The sequence below is a fragment of the Microcebus murinus genome, chromosome 2, assembly GCF_040939455.1.
Source record: "Microcebus murinus isolate Inina chromosome 2, M.murinus_Inina_mat1.0, whole genome shotgun sequence".
Classification (NCBI taxonomy): domain Eukaryota; kingdom Metazoa; phylum Chordata; class Mammalia; order Primates; family Cheirogaleidae; genus Microcebus; species Microcebus murinus.
Window position 1 is genome coordinate 36,688,113 of NC_134105.1, and position 19,940 is coordinate 36,708,052.

The window sequence follows — 19,940 nt, forward strand, 5'->3', positions numbered from 1 at the left end:
GACAGGGTCTTACTCTATCGGCCCGGCTGCAGTGCAGCGGCACCATCACAGCTCACTACAGCTTCCAAATACAGGGGTCAGGAGCTTCTCCTGCCTCAGCCTCCCTAATAGCTGAGACTACAAGGTGTGTGCCAGCACGCTCAGCTAATTTTTAAAAATTTTTGTGGAGACAGGTTCTCACTACGTTGCCTAGGCTGGTCTCGAATAAGACCTCCATTTTATGAAGAGGAAACTGAGTCCCAAACCAAATAAGTAGCTTGTCTGAGGTCACAGAGCTGGTAAGTGGTAGAGCCCAGAGTCACATCCTGGCAGGGAGAGGTCAGAGTCCTCACATGTAACCACAGCCAAATTCTTTCCTTCTTTTTTCACCTGGCAATGGCCTATCAAACTTCAACCCATGAGCACAAGACCAGGAAGTTCTCGTGACCCCCTCCTGAAGGGCTTTCTTGATCCCTCAGGCCCTTAAAAAGCACTGCTTTGGTCTCCGATTTCCCACAGCCTCTGGCCACCATGGGCCAGACTTCTAGCGAGGCCTCCAGCTCATCTGCACAAGGCCCGGTGTTGGGCCTGGGGCCTCAGAGATGGACACTGGTGGTCCTCACCTTAAAGGGCTTACAGTCCAGTGCGAAAGAAAGAACAATGACAATACAGCTTGATGAGACTCTAGCTGAGGGCACCAGAGGGTACTACAGAGCCGGGGCAGGAGTTCCGAGGCAGGCTGGGGATGGAGCACTGAAGACTTCCTGGGAGGAGGAGAAGTGGGCCATGAGGGGAGGAGGCAGCGGAAGGTGAGGATGGAGGAAACAGCTGTGTCGATGCTGAAAGATCCTAGGTGGCATCTAACATGGCTATTAAGACACCAGGCACTGGAGTCACACAGACTTAACTCCAGTCCTGGTTCCTCAAGTCACGGTGGTGATTTCTTGAGCAAATTACTCAACATCATTAAGTTGGTGTCCTCATTTGTGAAATGCAGATGGTCGTAGCATCTGCTTCACAGGGTTGTGTGAGGATTAAAAGAGTGAACGGTGGCTAGCACATAGTAAGTGCTCAATACATATTAGTTAATTTAACCATACCATCCATATCTATATCTCCTGCACCTAGCACATAGTCTCAGCTCAGCAAACATGTATAGAGATGAATCAATACAGTCCTTCCCCCAGTTCGCTGACAGCTGGGGGAAACAGACAGCCAAATAGGTATTATAATACAGTGCTCTGAATGTTAAGACACAGGGAAGTTTGGGATCAGGAGTGAGGGATGGGGGAAAATTCATGAAACTATGGAAGGGAAGGAGTCCTTTCAGAAAGAGCTGGAAACAGGCTCTTGGAGGAAATTATGTTCGAGCTGAGTCTTCAAGCCTGGGGAAGAGAGGTTTATCCCCACAGTTAATGCCCCAGAAGAGGGACGAGAATGAGCGAGAGCCTCACACTGCGCAGGACCAAGGAGCTGAAGGTAGAAGAGTCGAAGGAGCCCTGGGAGAGGGCCTTGGAAGACTTGGGTGAAGTTTCAAGCTGGAGGGTGCTCCTCCCCACCCTGTGCTGTCTGTGGCTGGGACGGGGCGAGGGCTGGGGTGTCCTTGGATGGTGCAAGGGTATTTATAACTATGCCAACATACTGTTGATTCAGAAAACCACTTTAACTGAGTCACTGTTTTCCCAAGGGTGGAAGTAGGGTGAGGTGTATGTGAGGGTGGGATTGGGGTGTAGGGTAAACAGAGCCCCGCAGCCCCTGGGATGGCAGCAATTCAGACTCTGAAGTCTCCAGAAATGATCCCCACATGGAAACCCCATTTCTGTTGAGTTCTGGGTTTAGCTGCAGGTGGCCATGAATGAGATTTGCTGAGGAATTAATGGCAGGGAACCAGGGACAGCGATGCAGGGAAAGCTACCTTGGCATTTGTTCCCTGTGTGGCTTCTCTGATGGCTGATGAACAAGGCCGGTGGGGTCCAGTGCGATTGTTGGCAATCGGGCCTCACTAAGGGTTTCTGGGCAGATTTCAGGTGCTTATTCCAGGGTGGGAGGAGGGTCCTTTGCCTACATTCTTCTCACAGAACCAACTCAGGCCCTGGACATTTATGACTTCCCCTCTCCCATAAAGCCACTGGCCTGATCAGGAGCCCCTGTGGCCTGACTCTAGGCAGGGGCCAAGGGCTGGGCTGGCTGAGCTCACCGGGGACAGAGCTGTCTTCCCAGCACTGGGATTGAGCCAGAGTTTGTGCTTCCTTCCTCTCTCTCCATCTTTGGGGTCCTTTGCTCTAATCCAGGCCTGGATTGGGGCCATAGCCTCATAATGAGTCTTTGACTTTTGTCATTTATTCATTCAGTAATTTTTATTTTTTCTTTTTTTCCTTTTTTTTTGTTTTGTTTTTTGAGACAGAGTCTTGCTTTGTTGCCCAGGCTAGAGTGAGTGCCGTGGCATCAGCCTAGCTCACAGCAACCTCAAACTCCTGGGCTCAAGCAATCCTACTGTCTCAGCCTCCCAAGTAGCTGGGACTACAGGCATGTGCCACCATGCCTGGCTAATTTTTTCTATATATATATTAGCTGGCCAATTAATTTCTTTTCTATTTATAGTAGAGACGGTGTCTTGCTCTTGCTCAGGCTGGTTTCCAACTCTTGACCTTGAGCAATCCGCCCGCCTTGGCCTCCCAGAGAGTTAGGATTACAGGTGTGAGCCACCGTGCCGAGCCATTCAGTAATTTTTAAATGAGTGTATACTATGTGCCAGGGACTGGGAATATAGCAGTGAATAAAACAGAAGCCAAGAGGCTAAAGTGGATGGTGAATTAATTATGATACAATGTCTGAATTATTCAGATAATTCAGATAAGAGGAAAAGAAAGAAATATTTAGACAGCAGGAACAGAGAGAGAAAATTGACAACTCAATATAGGTACTTGCCAAGAATTCTAGTTATTTTTTGTTTATTTGGTATGGGTGGGTGTTGGTACATAGGGAGGCGGTGGGGGTCTGGGAACCTGGATATGAGCCAGAAAATGACAGAAATAGGAAGGATTCACCCTATTGATTCCTGGGGTTTTAAAATTTACTTGAAATAGCCCTTCTTCCATGATCTCATCCAATCTACCGCCATCCTTGGGAGGCAGGGGGAGTCAGGATGCCATCCCACTTTACATGGGAGATTGAGTCCCAAAGTGGCGGCAGAGCTGGCTTCCAGGCTCCAGCTCTCTGTCCCGCTTTCTGCCCTTCTGCCCACAGCTTCTTCTGGTCATGGTCTGTTCATTCGAATTCAACAAAATATAATTATATGCCATATGTCATGACTACAATTGAAAAAGTAGATTGGTTAGAACAGTGGTTTTCAATGTGTGAGCCCCAGACTAACAGCAACAGGATCACCTGGGAAATTGTTAAGAATGTAAATTTGTGAGCCTCACACTAGACTAGCTGAATCAGAAGCTCTGGGGTGCGGCTGCGATTTGTGTTTTAACAAGCCCCCCAGATGATTCTGATGTTCACTAAAGTTTTAGAGCTACTGGTACAAAGAGAAAAGAGCACTGGATTTTGCCTCAGGGGCCATGGGCTTAAGTTTCACCCAGTGACTCTGGGACTCAGGAAATTCACATTATCCCTCTCTCCAGCCTCAGTTTCCTTATCTTTAAAATAAAGACACATAATAGAATTGCTATGAGGAATCACATGTGATAATACATGTAAAGTCTTTTATGTTATTAGTCAACATAATAATATAGCCATTCATTCATTCATTCATTCATTCATTCAACAAGCATTTACACAGCACCTGAGTGGCTGGACCCAGGCCACCCATGCTGGCTGCACCCTTCTTTCTGTATTTCCAGAAATGCCTGGGGTCAGCAGTTCAGTTGGAAAAGACAGAATGAGCACTGATATTCTGTAGAGTAGTTACCCCTCACTAGATAAAACTGGTTCTTTAAATTTTAATATGCAAAGTGTTGGGCTGCACCTGTGGGGGTGAGGACAGGTGTACTCTACCAGAGACCTCCGGTACCGCACTGGCAATAGGACATGGGTCTGGCCAGGACCTTTTTAGGCCATGCTCCTGACACACTTTCACTAGGGATTTCATGAATCCTCAGAGCAAACACTCAGATGAGGTCATTGCTGCTGCACCACGCAAGAGGAAACCCAGGCCAAAGCTGCAGAGCTAGTCGTTGTGCCCAGGTCAACTTCCCAGATACCAACATCTGATGAAGGGCCAGGCCAGTGAAAGGAAGGCAGTCTGGCAGGGAGCCAGCATTTGTGCCAGGAGCTCTCTCGTGTGCTGCTTCATTTTGTTCCTCCAACGATAATGCAGGCTGAGAATTACTGTCCTCATTTTTCTTCAGTCTAACGCCCTCCCAACTGAGCTATTTCAGCTGCCTGCTATCCTCATTTTTCTGATGAGGAAATGGAGGCTCCAGGAACACTGTGACTCACCTGGGAAGAGATGGAGGCTGGATTCAAACCCAGGACAGCCTGACTCAGAGCCCCCAATCTAATCTGTCCACAGCCAGGACTCGGCAGACTTTCCCCCCAGGGACCTCTCTAGGGACTGGGGGAGGGTATAGGCAGGACCATCGACTCATCTCCTTTGAGTGCTGAATTTTTTTTGAAGTCTCCTGTTTAATTTTCCTCATGAAAATGCTTCTTCTGTGGCATAATACATTCTTGCTTGTTGTTACCTAAAGTGTTTTAAAGCGTCAGTTAAAATTAACTCCCTTCCTCCTTCCGGGAGGGCTCCTGGAAGGGCCAGGCTCCTGCCCCACGCTGGCCACCCCCAACCTCGCTCTAGTCTTTGCTCAGATCTCACCTCCCGGTGAAGCCTACCCTTGTGCACCCACTAATAATGCAACCCCCCCCCACTAGCAATGCGCCTTACTTGATCTACTTTTTCCTTTTTTCACAGCAGTTATCATTTCTTCTACAGTTTTTAAAAATTCTTATGCTTATTATCTTCCTCCCCATTCCATTCTACCCCCACTAGATTGTAAGCTCCATAAGAGAGGATGTTTGTTTTTTTCACTGATACATCTTATGCATTTAAACCAGTGACTGACACCTAGTAGGTATTTGTTGAATGGCTAAAAAAAATTCCATAATGACTCATGGAGGAACTTCTGGATACAAATGGTGGTGAAGCTAGAATACTGAATCTCTCTCTCCTATTAGCTAATGAAATGGAAGCTATAAACTGCCCAAATCCTTGGGTGCTAGAAGAGCTATGGCCGAAAGAGCACATTCTGGTGTGGCTGGAAGGGCCCCGGGTTTGCAGCTGCACCTCTAGTGTAACTCCCTAGTCTGACTGGACCAGCAGTGCCTGGCAGAGTGCTGGGCACAGGTTAGATATTCAGCACATTTAAGGCGAATGGATGGAGGGATGGACAGAGAGACAAACAACCTCACAGCCGTTCACATCCTTCAGGTGTCAGCTCAAATGTTACATCTCAGATCCCTTCTCTGACCACAACAAGGTGGAGGAGTCCTATCTACTAGAATAATTCAGCTCAGTGAATGCTAATTAGTGAAAGCAGAAGAGAAGTCTCTAGTGGAGGACCACATGGCTCTTTACTGAGCTAAGCATTATTATTGATCCTCGATACAAAGGATCATGTTTATGTACAATAAAACTTGGAGGAAGGATGTCTAATAGAATAAAATTCCAAAAGGATCCCTTACGTACCCAAATGTATGCATGGACAAGTCACAGAGGAAGAAGTTGAAAAAGTACATCTATATAGAAAGCTAATTCGTCAAACTTTAAAAATTCCAAATACTGATGAGGTTGTGGAAAACTGGCACATGCATGTCTATACTGCTTGAAGTATGGCTTAACAACCTTTTGGAAAGCAATGTAACAATGCATGGAAAGGACTAAAAAATGTTCTTGTCCTTTAACCCAATTAGCTCACTCCTGGGAATTTACTCTAAGAAAGAAAACTCACAAGGAAAACAATCATAAACAATCATGGCAGCATTCTCTCTAATAGTAAGAAACTAGAGACAACAAAATATACTCGAAGAGATAAGAAGTTAATTGTGGCCCAATACTGGGAAAGGTACTAAAATGATAGTGATGAGAATCAGGCAGTAGAGAAGGAAATGTTTGCCATCTGATGTGAAACGGGTAAGGCAGGGTGCAGATGCCCCACAAGAGGCTGGCTGACGCTGGCCGGCCGCCATGAACAAAGGTGCTGCCCGCAGACAGGCAGAAGGGACTCTCAGAAGTGAACACGCAGTTAGGCTTGGCTCTTTGCATTGTGGCTGGGTTTTCTTTTTAGGCTTTGGCTTTCTTCAAATTTTCTTTTGTATTTTAAACACAAATGGAAAAGAAGATCTCAACCAGCTGGAATGTTGGGCTGAAACCAATAAAATGAAACGGAACAGGAATGAATGCAAAGTCCTGCATTTCGTTTAAGAAATATATTAGAAAAATTCACACAATTGAGTGGGGGGTGGGACCAAAGAGCTGTTAGAATAAAAAAGGGGAGGAAAAAAGAAAAAGACCCCATGTTTACCAAAGGCTGGGATTGGGGTCCAGTGGGGACTGTGGGCGTGGCACGGCAGCAGGCCGGTACGATTACCATAGAAACTGCGTAACAGGCAAGGTGACTGGGGCTGGGAGACTTCAAGGAACTTGCTCAATTTCCTCTAATCTAACAAATACTGAAGGCAGAATTTGAATTCAGGGTAAGTCTCTCTAGCTCCAAATTGATACTCTTTCACTTACAACAGAGTAAACCAAAGGGCAAGTGTTGTGTTAGACAAAAAAAGGGAACAGGGGAGTGTTTGGTGACATTCCTCCCACACTCTCAATCTTACCTTATTGGCTCAATATGAGATAATTCTATTATTAAAGATGCTAATTCAAAGCCTGAGAGTAAGGGGTGACATTCTGCTGATCAGACTAGTCCCAGAGTACCACGTCCAGTCCTGAGCCCATCTTTAGGGACACATCTATAGAAGAGTGGCCAGGATGGTCAGTGTTCTTGGGATTAGGGATCTAAGAGATACTGGCTGCCTAGGTACTTGATTCACATTATCTTACGTAACATTTGACACAGACCTGTGAGGTAGCTATTACTATTCCCACTTTCAAAACAGGAAAACTGAAGCTAAGAGAGAGGGGCTAAGAATTTGCTCAGGTCACATACTACTAAGTGGAAGAATCAGGACTTGAACACAGGGCTGTTTAAGTCCAGAGTCTCCACTTACCCATGCAGCCTCCTTCACATGAGAAACGAGGGAACAGAATTTGAGCTACTTTTTAGTTGGTGAGAAAAAATGATAACCACCTTTAACTCAGCAAAGGGCTACAAGTGGAAGCATTCTGTGTGGGTTTATAAAGAGAATTTGAGCCAGAAGGAGGTTATTGAATGTTCCCAATGCAAAGAAATGATAAATCTTTGAGATGATGGATATGCTATTTACTCTGATATGATAACTATACATATGTATTGAAACATCACTGTGTACCCCATGAATATGTACATTATTATTTGTCAATTAAAAAAATTAAATTTAAAAAGTCTCAGAGAAGTAGGTTTTTAGCTCAACAGAAGAACATTTTACTGATGGCAATAATTGGATGGACTCCTGGGTAGGAAGATGAATTCCTCCTATCTGGAGGTATTCAAGCATGGTCTGGAGAGGCATTGGCTTACGGTGGCATCTGGGTGAAGAACCTCGAAGTTCACCTTTGACCCTTAGGTTCCATGAGCCTATGAAGCTCCTCACAAAAACGGATCAATTCCCTCAAAAGAAGTGATGAAACTATCTTTTGGTATGTTAATTTGCAGATATAAAAGCTAAAATTAAATGCCTAAGGTAAACACACTGGTCAATGAGGATACTTTAATTTAAATTTTCTTTACTCCTCAGTCAACTTGAGGTGCATGAGAAAACTACACACAGAAAATGAAAAGGATTCTGCTAGAACTACTGACAGGTTTTAAACACGTTTTTCTTTTCTGTAAAGAATAAATCAAACTCTGGAGAGATGTGCAGTATTGGCAATAATCAAAGACAATATAAAATGTAATAGTTTTTTTCACCTACTAAGTTGGGAAAATAATTTAAAAAGTGGTCACAACCATTATATGTATCAATAGTGATAAAAATGTCATTCTTTTTGACCCTGGTGAAATCACCCTACAAAAACAATGAAAAATATAAAGGAAAACACTGTGTAACATAAAATTCTTCATCTGAGTTTTATTCATAAACAATCTAAAAATCCAAAGAGGGGCAAATGGGCCAGCTGGGTTGCCGGGGATGGGGGCTGAGCTGGTGAGGGGCGCTGGAGGCCCAGGGGTGAGCCTAGTCAACATGCACAGGGAAGGACCCCAGGGTACCGAGAAGTGTGGGATAAACATGACAAATGTAGAGAGCCAAAAGTGGGCATGAAAGCCAAGGCCACTTTGTAAGAAGTCAGCAGGTTACAGACCGGCTAGGAACACACTCTGGTGAGGAATGAACAGGTGCAGCAAAAGAAGAAGAGAGGAGACGAATACCAACGTTAACTCTGATGACCATTTAGCCTCCCTTGTTTGGACACTTTAATTACATTTTTGGTCCTCCCAGTAACCCTATAACTATGTATTATTTCCTCCATTTTGCAAATGGTGTTAAGAAAGGTGAAATATCTTGTCGCAAGGGAGGTAGTAAGTGCTAGAGTCGGGAACTGAATGCGAATGCATCTCCATCCTAACGCAAGCTCATCCTACCACCACACTTGACGCAAGTGTGCGGTCAGGCCCTTCATCAACTGGCAGACCTATGGGTTAGCCCCACGGTAAGTGCCTGGGCAGCTGGTCAGATGGTTTACTCAATTGTAGCCTGTGTCAGTACACTCTGTAGATGTTGGAACTGACGGTTATAATTTCACCAAATACAGGGATACATGTTAAAGGCAAAGGGATGGATACAGATCTGATCATATACTAAAAACTTAAGTAAGTAAAAGACATATTTACACCTTTGAAAAATGACTAGCTAGGTGAGATATATCACAAAGCTTTCAGCAGTGCAATTTGGAGAGTTTTCTCTATTTTTCCAAAAGTTTCTATGGTTTTTATATCTTTATAATTACAAAAAAGTCATAATTTAGAAATTCATACAAGTATCACACAAACACCTAACAGTTTACTAACACATTTTCCCCCGCTAGGAAATTAGCCAAGTCCCATCTTTCCATTTCATCTGGTAACAGAGAACTTGTTGCCAGGGCTTCTGAAGACAAGTGCCCAAACCTCATTGATTCAGGTCTTGCCAGCTCCGTATTGACTGTTCTCTCCTACACGACTCACTGGCCTGGCTCAGGAATCAAAAGAATCTAAGTGTACAAGTGAGGGACTAATCACTGGTGCCTAGACAGAGAGTCACCTTCTGCATTGTGCCCAGCTAAACAGCATTTAGTGAGCATGAAGTGGAACTCTAAACAAGGTGTTAAGGCAGATCTTCAGTTATTTAAGAAGAAATTTATTCTCAGTTTCAAATATCCTTAGGCGCTTTAGACAGAACATCGGTTTTTTGGCTCATTTGTTTTTACCTAGGAGACACTATTCTTTCACTGCAGCAGGTCTTCTAATGAGTTCTATGAAACCGATACTTTTCAGAAGCGGTACTTGTGTTAAAATGCACATTCCCAGACTTATCCCAGATCTACTAAATCAGGCTTTCAAAACCAAAGCCCAGGAAATCTGTATTTTAAGCACCTTGGCCAATTTTTAAGATTGGGATAGTTTGGGAAATGCTAGTATTAATACATAATAGGAATTTTGGTTTTGTGTTCTGTATTTGAATATAATTAAACTATGAATGCTTATAAACAGTATTATTATTCCTAGTCCCTCCAAATGGCCTGAATTAATCCATTGATCAATTACTTAGGTTGAGACTCCCCTAAACATACCCTGAGATTACATGGCTAGATTCTAATCTCAGGACATAAGTTTACACTCATCTTTCAGGCAAGAGGTAAAAGAGCAGGTTTTGCGCAGACCTGGATTTTAATCCAGCTCCACTGCTGACAGCACCAGGACCTTGGACAAGAAATTATTTAATTTACTCTGAGCCCATTCCTATATTTGTGTGTAAAAATGATGGTCTTGCCGTCATATCATAGTAACAGGGCACCAGGTACACAACAGGGGCTCAAAACCATCTCAGTGTAACTACTGTGTGAAACCTCTTGATTCTGTATCAGAATTGGCTCTTATAAGTACGCTTCATTGGTGTATCCATTCCTGATTACATTCTGCCTTATGTGCCAAAAATAATAACTAACATCTGCATGGGTCTTTGTGATTTACAGAAACTTTCCACAGATTTTATCTAGATTACTCTTCACTAGAACTCTGAGTTGGGGATCATTATCTCCACATTAAAAGAAACAAGGCCCAGAGAGGTCAAGTGACCTGCCTGGAAATGGTAAAGTCAGGATTTGAACCCAGATCCCACAATCTTTCCCAGCCTGTTTTATCTCTAACATAACATATATATTATACATTACACAAAACACTTTCACACATGTAATAGCATTTTTATTGTAGATATTTCCATACCTATTTCCCCCACTAGCCTAAAAGCACCTATATAGCAGGTACCTCACTGTATTAGTTTTTAAAGAGAAATGCAGATCTGGCTATTTGTGTCTTTGCTATGCTTAGGGAGAAAAGGAGACCATCTCAACAACGACACATACTTTTTTCTAGTTTCATGTATTCTACCTATTCATGCCCAAGATGCCCCACGCCGTTAAATGAACATACCTTAACAAGAATTTACTGAATATCTGCTAAGAGTCAGGAACTTTACTTATCTCATGAAATGAGTTAACCTATGTTAAACATTTAGAAAAGTCCTAGCACATATTAAGTATCTATTATTATTATTAAATCATTCATACGCCCTGTGAGGTAGGCATTATTTTCCTCATTATACCGATAAGGACTCTGAGAAGGCAAGTGATCTGTCCCAGACTGCTTATACTGCCAGTTTATGGAAAGCCAGGAAAATACCATAAGGGGAAATTCACATCTATGTATCCTATTAGCAGGCATATACTATTTCACATTGCAAATGATTTTATTTAGTAAAATAAAAGTTCTCAAAGTGGCAGCCACTTCCTCTACTTACTCCAGTGACCCTAAGCTTTCAGTTACAGACCACCAATTAATGGATAAACCATTAGGGAAACCAAAGGCCAAAGCTTTCCAACCAATAACTAAAAGCCAATAATCAGAAATTGCCAACATTTATCAAGCACTTCATTATGTATGTTATCTCTGATTCTTGTAGCAACTCTGCAAGGTATATACTATCTCCTTTTTATGGAATAGAAAATAGAAACTCAGAGAAGATGGGTTAAGTCCAAAGCAAGCAGAGAGCCAGGCTTGGAGTCTAGAAGCGTCAGCCCAAAGCCCTTGCCCTTTGTAATATACAATGCACACTCCATAGGCATTACAGAAAGCAAAGTGCAAATCAACAGGAAGCTCAAATGTGGTTTACCCAAATGTGTGCCAGGTACCTTAGAGATTCAGTAACTGAATAAAGAAAGAGATAAAAATTATGTAACTTCAAAGAACACTTGAGATACAAGATAGGATGAAAGAACTGATACCGGGCGACAATGTCTGTTTCCTGAATGTAACTTTATACCACATCTAACATTATCACCCCCCCCCCTTCATTCCTTTACGAAGATTGATTCAAATTATCAGGTAAGCTGAATCTCAGATCATCCTGAGTGACAAAGGTGATTGGCTCAAGATCTGGCCTTTGAAATCAGAGAAAGTAATCTTTTTCTTTTGAGATAGCCCTTCACATATGTAGATAGCAATCACATCTCTTATGAATTTTCTCTCTTTCAGCCTGAATGTTCCTCCCCTGAACGGAAGGGCATTCCAGGCCTTATAGCACACTGGTCACCTCTACTGCATAATATTCTAAATAAATGAGGATAATGATTGTGTACATCAAAGAATTAATGAAGCTTTATTATAGAACAAAATAGAGGAACAGAGATAGAAGTCCTTAAATGGTAAAAATATCAGTTCAAATCCCGGTCAGGTGATAGGCAACTCAGAGACCCCTTGTCCCCCTTAGAAAAGAGTGCTTTTCCCATCCCCAGAACCACACCGGCCTAGGCTGCTGCCTGGGCATCAGCAAATCCATCTGCCTTCTTTGGAGTGGGAAGTCCAAGTTCAGAACAAGCTGCTGACCTCAGAACCCGACCGGCTCCCGGCCCACATACCAGGTGGGGCCCGATTTGGATGGCACCATCGCTCGCATATCACACGCCACGCAAGGAAAACACGAAGGCTTTATGAAAAATCCAAAGTTTATTGCAAATTGTATTTTGCTTCCCTTCGTTCTTCATTTTTACAGGATTTATTGATATCCATGATTTTTTCACAGATGTACTTGTTGACTTTGGAGAGTCTCTGTGCAATTTCAGTCTCATCCACAGTTTCTTGTGCTATTCTGTCATACAAACATTCTAGACAGGGAGAACAAACAAGAAGGCCAAGGATTAATGGTGATTTTTGAGTACAAATCTTTTAAGGGGGTGTAAAAGAAAACGTGCCTCCTGACATACTTCCCAAATACCAATTCACATATTTGGTATAGCTATATTTTTAAATTTACATCATAAAATGTACCTAGAAAAGAGTAAATATACTCTGTAAATTTATACTGTAAACATGGTAAGTTTATAATTAATTGATCACAATCAGTTACAGATTTCTTTATTCCTTCTCCACTCCCACTGCTTCAATCGACTAGCCTAAAATAAAAATAAATAATGCTAAGACATCCACATACCCACCACCCAGCTTAGCAGAACACCTCTGTCCCTCTGAAACCCCTGAGTGCCCTTCCCTAATCCTCTTCCCTCCTCTCCCTCACCAGGGGTAACTATTCTCCTGAAATTTTGCTTTGCTTTTGGTGTTAACACATGTACATATCTTTAAAAAACATGCAGCTTATTTTTCCCTGTTTCTACCTTTTTACAAATGTGCCTATACTCTATATATCTTTTAGATTGCTTTTTTTCACTCAAATTTTATAGTTTTGAGATTTATTCATGAAAGCGTACAGCTGTAGGTCACTCCTTTTCACTGATGAGTAGTGGTGTATTGTATGGCTGTACCACAATTTGTTTATCCATTTTATTGTCCCTGGACATTTGGTTTTGCAGTCACAAACAACCTGGCACATGTCCCTGGGGTACACATGTAGAAAATTCTCTAGTATCGGCCTAGGTGTGGAATTGTCGGAATGTTAAGATGTGTGCACATTTAATATTACTAGGTGATGCTTAGTAAATTGTTTCCCAAAGTGGTTGTGCTGACTGACACTCCTGTCCAAGTACTGGCTGCCTCATTCCAACAGCACTTGACATTGTCACATGATTAAGGTCTTGACAACCTGGTGAGTATGAAGTGGTGTCTCACCTTGGCAATTACTAATGAGGCTTAGGACAGCCATTCTATTACTGAGTCTACCATTTGCTGTGATGAATGAAGCAAAGAGCCAGCCCCAGTCAAGCCCTGGCTGGAGCCTGATTTCAGCTGACTTCTAGCCTGGGGCCCTGGTGCAAATCATTGCCCCAGATTCCTCACCTCATAAACAGGGATAACAAACCACAGAGTATCTTTTTAAAGGCTGCCATGAGGCGTGTGGGATAAACATGTTGCCAGCCTTTTTCAAACTGTAAGGAATACTACACCACACTGTATGGGGTTGTTTCAGGTATTCTATGTACATACAACTATTAATTCCCAGGGCCAAACACAGTGCTTGGCACAGGGACAAGATTATGTAAATTTATGTTAAATAAATAAATGAATAAAGGCTTTTTGAGGGAAACCTGAGGGTACACAAACATTCTGGACATAAGAGGACTAGGTGTGAGAGGGGAATGCACCACGAGGGTATGTAATTATGGGTGAAAACTTTTAGTTCTTTGAGCCTGAGTTTCCTCCCCTAAATAGGAATGCCAATCCAATCTTGAGGAATTGCTATGGAGAATAAGCAAAATCTCGTCTTTACTGAGACAGCCCAGAGCAGGCAATCCTCTCAGAGATGCGCAATGTCAACACTAGACGGGCTTATGAAGACTAACTTGTGCTAACTCCTCCACTTACATATGAGAAGACCTGAGGCCCGGAGAAGGGGAGTGAGCACAGGGCAGAAGCCACTGCTGCCTCCCCACCCGCAGCCTTTCCCTGGCACGGCGCCAGCCAGCCTCCTGTTGCCATGCCGCAGGTGCACGTGTGCTAAGCTGCTTTCTCTGGGGCACTCTTTATTCCCCACTGAGAAGGGCTTTGCACAGGGAAGCCTTTAAAAGCTTTTACGCGACCTCCACTGCTTCCTGACTACTCCCAAGCCTGATTAATCCTTACTTCATCTTGCCTTGGCCTTTCCATAAGGACTGAGAGACAAGAAGGCCCTGTCTCTCCAGCTCCACCTCTGCTATGTTCACCTGCAATTCCCTCTCCATTCCAAGCTGCCTGACACATCAGTGTCTTTTCTCATCTCTGCCTAGAATATCCTGGAATCACCCTTCATCTGCCTAAATCCTACTCATTCTTCCAGATTCAGCCTTCTTGGAACCTACCTGATTGAGTAGAGACCCCACTCTACCTACAACTCTGCTCCCACAGCTGCCTGGGTTTTTCTTTCTGCTGAAGCACTGACTACAATCTAATAGAACTGTAACCACATAGTCTCCCTCCACAAACTGGGGTGCTTGGGCTTCCCTCTCCAGCCCTGGGCCAAGAAAAAGCAAACAGGCACAGTGACTTTGCTGGAACCTGAACCAAATGAGGGAGATGGCCTGTGATGAGAACTGCTTAGAAGTTCAGGGGTTCAAGTCTGGCTCCAACACTAGATGCTGTGCAACCTCTAGCGGGAACCTCTCTGGGTCTCAGTTTCACTATCTCTCTAGGGTGTCAGACCAGATAATCTAAGGAGATCCTTCCAGATCTAAGTCTAGTTGTCTGCAAGGTAATAATGGCAGGTAAAGAGGCAAAGGAGAGAAGAGAAAGGCAGGAGAGTGGGTGTGATGGCCTGCAGAAGCCCTAGCAGAAAGAGGAAGGTGCAAATGGAGGAAGGTTTCCAGAGGGGCCCCACAGAATTCCAATCATTCTCATTTCCTAGGGGCAACAGCACTGAACGGCTTCTCAGGTTGATTAAAAGGCTTTCGTTAGAGTCTAGATATTAATCACCTGCAGTTGCTGGGAATGTCTCCCTCTGCGAGGGAGCATTTGAGATTATTGCTTAATTAACAAGGTTTATAACAGCGCTAATGTGTCCTATTAAAAAAGTTATAAAAATTAACCAGAACGCAATGCTGAGGCTCATTTAGAAAACTCAGACACTCTGCGAAAGGTCACTTGACCTTAACAGGTTTAACTGTCATTCTGGAGCTTGTCATTAGAGCAAGACTCTGCTCAAGCTCTCCTGCTTTCATCTTTCTAAAGCAGTGTCAGCATTCACCCCATCCCTCTGCTGTCTGGTAAGAAAGGATTTTAAAATCAAAGAGAAGAGAAAATCCTCACCAACTCTGTGAGTGTAAAGGCTTTTGCCATTTTTATGTGGCAAATGTGACTAAATGTGATAAAATAAGACAAAATAAATACAAACAATCTCAATCCAGCAGACAGCCTGCATGGGAAGAACCAGCCAAATGCAATCTGGAATAGCTCAAATAATTAGGCTAAAAACAGCGATTGTATGATGGAGTGGGAGACAGACTTGAAACCTGCCTGTTGTAGTAAAAAAATAATAATCAACATTGTATTTCAGTAAGACAACACAACTCTGGTGACGGCAGGAAGCCTGAAACCCGGGTTCAGCTTGGCTCTGTCTCTAATCAATTGTATGGCCTTGGGCAAGTCAATTTCCTTATTCACTTACATGGTGAGCATTTACAGGCTCTAAGGGGTAAGTGGACGAGGCTCCTAGGAGGCAAAGATGCAGTAAGAAGAGAACTGAGGTAGGCACCAGGTGCTCTGGGACATACAACAGAAGCACCCATGTGCCCAAAGAGGTCAGGGACGACTTTCTGAAGGAAGGTTCCCTTAAGCAGATCTGAGTTGGAAAGTAGGTAGTGTGACCTATGTTCCAGGCACTTTGAATAGCATTTACAAATGCCCCAATGTGAGAGGGAATGAGGCTTATTCTGGGAATACAGGAGTTCTTCAAGGTAATAACTAAGAGTTCAAGGGTAACACTGCTGAAAAATAATGCTGGAAATATAGCCAGGGGCCAGATTATGAAGGTGCTTTTATGGCATGCTAAGAAGCTTAGCCTTTAATAATGAACACTATGAACTGGCTGTGACTGGGGTGGTGGTAAAAGGATCATATCTGGTTTCTGAATGATCACTCTGGTTACATAACGGAGAGAGGAGTCTGGAAGCTGCTGGAGTAACGGAGGGGAGGAATGATGTGGCCTGGGCTATGGGAGGGGTAGTGGCTATGGAGAGAAGCTGATGGTTTAAGAGGCGTTTGGGGGCTTAACCGTGAGGCATGTAGAGGAGTCAAGGGTGAGGCCTGGTCCTGGGCTGGTGGTATCACTCACCAAGACAGGGAACATATGAGAGGTGGGAGGCCTTGTGGAGGAGAACGAGACAGCAGTTTTGCCAATGTCATGTGGATATCCAAGAGGAGATGAATACTGGGCACTTGGATATATGGATCATGAACTCAGAAGTATGAACTGAGGTCAAACATAGATTTGGGAATCCTCATTCATTGATTCAGCAAGTATTTACTGAGCTCTTACTGTGGGCTAGCCCTGAATAAGATGCTCATGAAGTTTATATTCTAATGGAGGTGGTGAGGGGGAACAATTATGGAGTAAACAAGTAAATGCTATGCAGAGGCTCTATGTAGGGTGATGTGACAGGGAGCAATGGGGAGGCTCCTTTAGACCGGGCGGCTGGCAGGCATCTCTACGTGACAGGGAGGGAGAGTGCAGATCAGGATGGGCATTGCCGGCAGTGGAACAGGAAGGAGCTGGAAGAAGGCCTCTGTGGCTACAGCAGGGGGGCAGGTGGGAAGGGCAGTGCGAGACAAGGTCAGAGGGGTCACCGAGGCCAGATCACCAGGCATCAGCCAAGTGAGGAGTGCGGATTTGAATCCAGAGCCAAGAGCATGCTGACGGCAATGGGAATGATGGGAGGCGAGGAAATCTGCCAAGGAATGCTTGGCAGGACAAGAGAGAAGTGGGTTGAAGATGGAGAGGCATTGCCAGGGACACAGTGAGCATGCAGAAGTCTCTCGAGAAGCCTGGATGTGAAGGAAGAGAGACGCCGCAGCAGCTGGGTGACGTAAGTGCCCTCAAAGGAGTGTTTGCTTTTGAAAGAAATGAGTAATCAAGGCATATTTAAACGGTGTTGAGAAGGAATCAGTAGAACAGGGGCATAATTGGAGCAACAAAGCACTGAGGAAGGCAGGTGGACTGGGATCTAGGGCCCAGCTGGAGAGAATTACCAGCACCAAATAAAAGAAGGAAACTCATCTTTGGGGACCTGAAAAATAGGAGCATAGATTTAAGTCTGTAGGTGTGGTGGTTAGAGGCTGCCCAAACTACCTTTCTCTGTGAAGGAAGACACAGGGCCATCTTTTGAGAAAGACACAGGTGTGGAGCGGACTATCATGTTTGGAGACAAAGTGGAGAAATTGAAAGAGATTGGAAAGTGGGGGAGTAGCCCAGGGAGGGAAACTCGGAGAATGTGGCAAATGATCTAGGTCCCAGCTGCGGCTGAGGACAGTGAGTGTGTAACGGCCCCAGCCACACGGCTGAGGTGTATTCTTCCTGACTGTTTCACTGCTACGGTCCTCAGCAGCCCTGACCATCCTAAGAGGTAAGTTTTCGGCAAAGGGAACAGAGACATGGAGAGAAAAAGTGATTTACAAGAAATCACACTAATGGTCCATCAGGGGATCAGCTTGTGGGTCTCAGTGTTTCTTTTGCTCAGCGCTCATTGACTGAGCTCCTACTGTGTGCCAGGCACTGTGCTAGGCAACGAGGACACAGAGACGAATCAGATACGGTCCCCAGGGCCGAGGCAGACACACAGCAGATGATTTCATATCACGTGACAATGGTAAAGACAGCCAGTTATGGGAAGGTACCAGGACCTGCTGAGTCACATTCTAACAAGTGTAGCAGAATTAGAGGTCGGCCACCTACCAGGCAAGGCAAGGCTTCATTCCTGGGAGAGCCTCTTTCTCAGGGCGACCTCCTAAATCAGGCTTGACCATTTCAGACAGGAGCCAGAATGAAGGCTACCTCTGATTATCTAAAAATCAGTGGCTGCCTAAATCAATTAATCACGAGCCAGCCCGGCAAGGGAGGCAGCTGTGTTACAGCAGAACAAGCCCCAGACCAGAGTAAAGGGGTGTGGTTTTGAATCCAGGCTCTGAAATTTATAGCTGTGACCTCAGGCTCGTTGCTTAATCTCTCTGTATCCTGCCAACCTCCAAAATATACCCTCAACCTGGCCATTTTTCTCCACTTCCCCTGCTGTACCCTTAGTCTATGGCAGTGGCATCTCTCCCTGAGAGCTCTGCGTCACTGTCTACCTGATCTCCCATGTGGTCACTCCATGAGTGGGAGAACCCCATTGCCTTTCTACTGCAAGTAGAGTAAATCCAAGTTGTTTACCACGGCCTTCCAGCTCTGTAAGACTGGCTCTTGCCCACCTCCCTGACCTCACTCTCCCCTCCCTACACCCCAGCCACTGGGACTTCTCCACTCCTTGAGCACACTGGCCTTTGCACCTGCTGCTTATTCCGCCTGATTCGCCACCCTCAGACCTCAGACAGGGCTGTCTCTTCCACACCCAGCTTGCAGTTCGAATGTCACCTCCTCAAACTGATCTTCTCCAACCATCCCAGCTGCTGCCAACTAGTGCAGCTCTCTTTGTCCTACCACATCCTATAAGGAAGCTCACAGTATCTGGAACTATCTGACTTGTTCCTGGACATATTTGTTGTCTTATCCCAGAACCTTCCATGGGGCCTGCTCAAAATATATGTGTTAACTGACTGAGTCTTACTTTCCTTATGAAAACATGGCAGACCTGGGTGCTTAGAGAACAGTGGTTTATGAGCACAGAACCTGAAGCCAGCCTGCTGGCTTGGACTCCTGGCTCTATTCCTATGAGCTGTAAGACCTGGTCAAGTTGCCTAGTATCTCTGTGTTTCAGCGTCTTCATTTGTAAAACAGGAATAATAATAGTAGCCGGCAGTATGGTTGTTATGAGGATAATGAGTTAACATACGTAAACGTGTTTTTAAAAAGAGACCATTAAAAAAAAAAAAAAAAAAACGGAACCTGAAACATAGTAAGTGTACAAAATAATCAGCAACTAATATATTCTCTTTGCTCCTTCTTACACTACTGTCTACCTCTATAGTTTGTATTTTCTGTACAGTAACTAGCTGTTTTTGTGTTTGTCCTCCCCAAGAAACTGGGAGCTCCTTGCAGGTGGAGACTGTGTCTTACCCCTCTTTGTGTCCTCAATGCCCAGCAGAGGGCCTGGCAAAGAATAATGGATGGAGAGAGGGTGGGAGAGAGGGAGGGAAGAAAGAAGAAAGTGAGAAGAGAGGGAAAAGAGAGGAGGAAGGAAGGAGAGAAAAGAAAGGAAGAAAAAAGGAGGGGAGGAAGGGAGAAAGAAGGAACAAGGGAGGGAGGCTGGGTAGGAAGGCAGGAAGGGAGAGAAGGAGGGAGGGGAGGAAAACCGGCAGGCAAATCAAGGAGTCCAGGATATAGACTTATCTCTAGGGAGACAAATGCCTCCTGTCTCTTTGCCTCCCCTCCAACCCCTCCCAAGCACCAGATAGGAAGCTGAGTTCAGTGACCATCAGCTAGTCTCCATGTCATTAACTGCTTCAGGCACGATGCTAGAACCACCAAGAAATGTGTTCCCCAGC

At 44.5% G+C, this 19,940-nt stretch overlaps 2 protein-coding genes across 7 annotated transcripts in view; both read right to left on the reverse strand.

The window, feature by feature from the left end:
* AGBL4 (AGBL carboxypeptidase 4) overlaps window positions 1–19,940 on the reverse strand; it is a 1,333,072-nt gene that overhangs the window by 206,324 nt on the left and 1,106,808 nt on the right. The window lies entirely within an intron of this gene.
* Window positions 11,952–19,940, reverse strand: part of BEND5 (BEN domain containing 5) — a 49,017-nt gene continuing 41,028 nt past the window's right edge. The window contains exon 6 of one of the 2 annotated variants that reach the window (XM_012776137.3): window positions 11,952–12,487. In XM_012776137.3, coding sequence (XP_012631591.1) covers window positions 12,330–12,487 — 158 coding nt within the window. In that variant the 3' untranslated portion in view covers window positions 11,952–12,329. The remainder of the gene's footprint in view (window positions 12,488–19,940) is intronic. The other variant, XM_012776143.2, reaches the window with a different exon arrangement.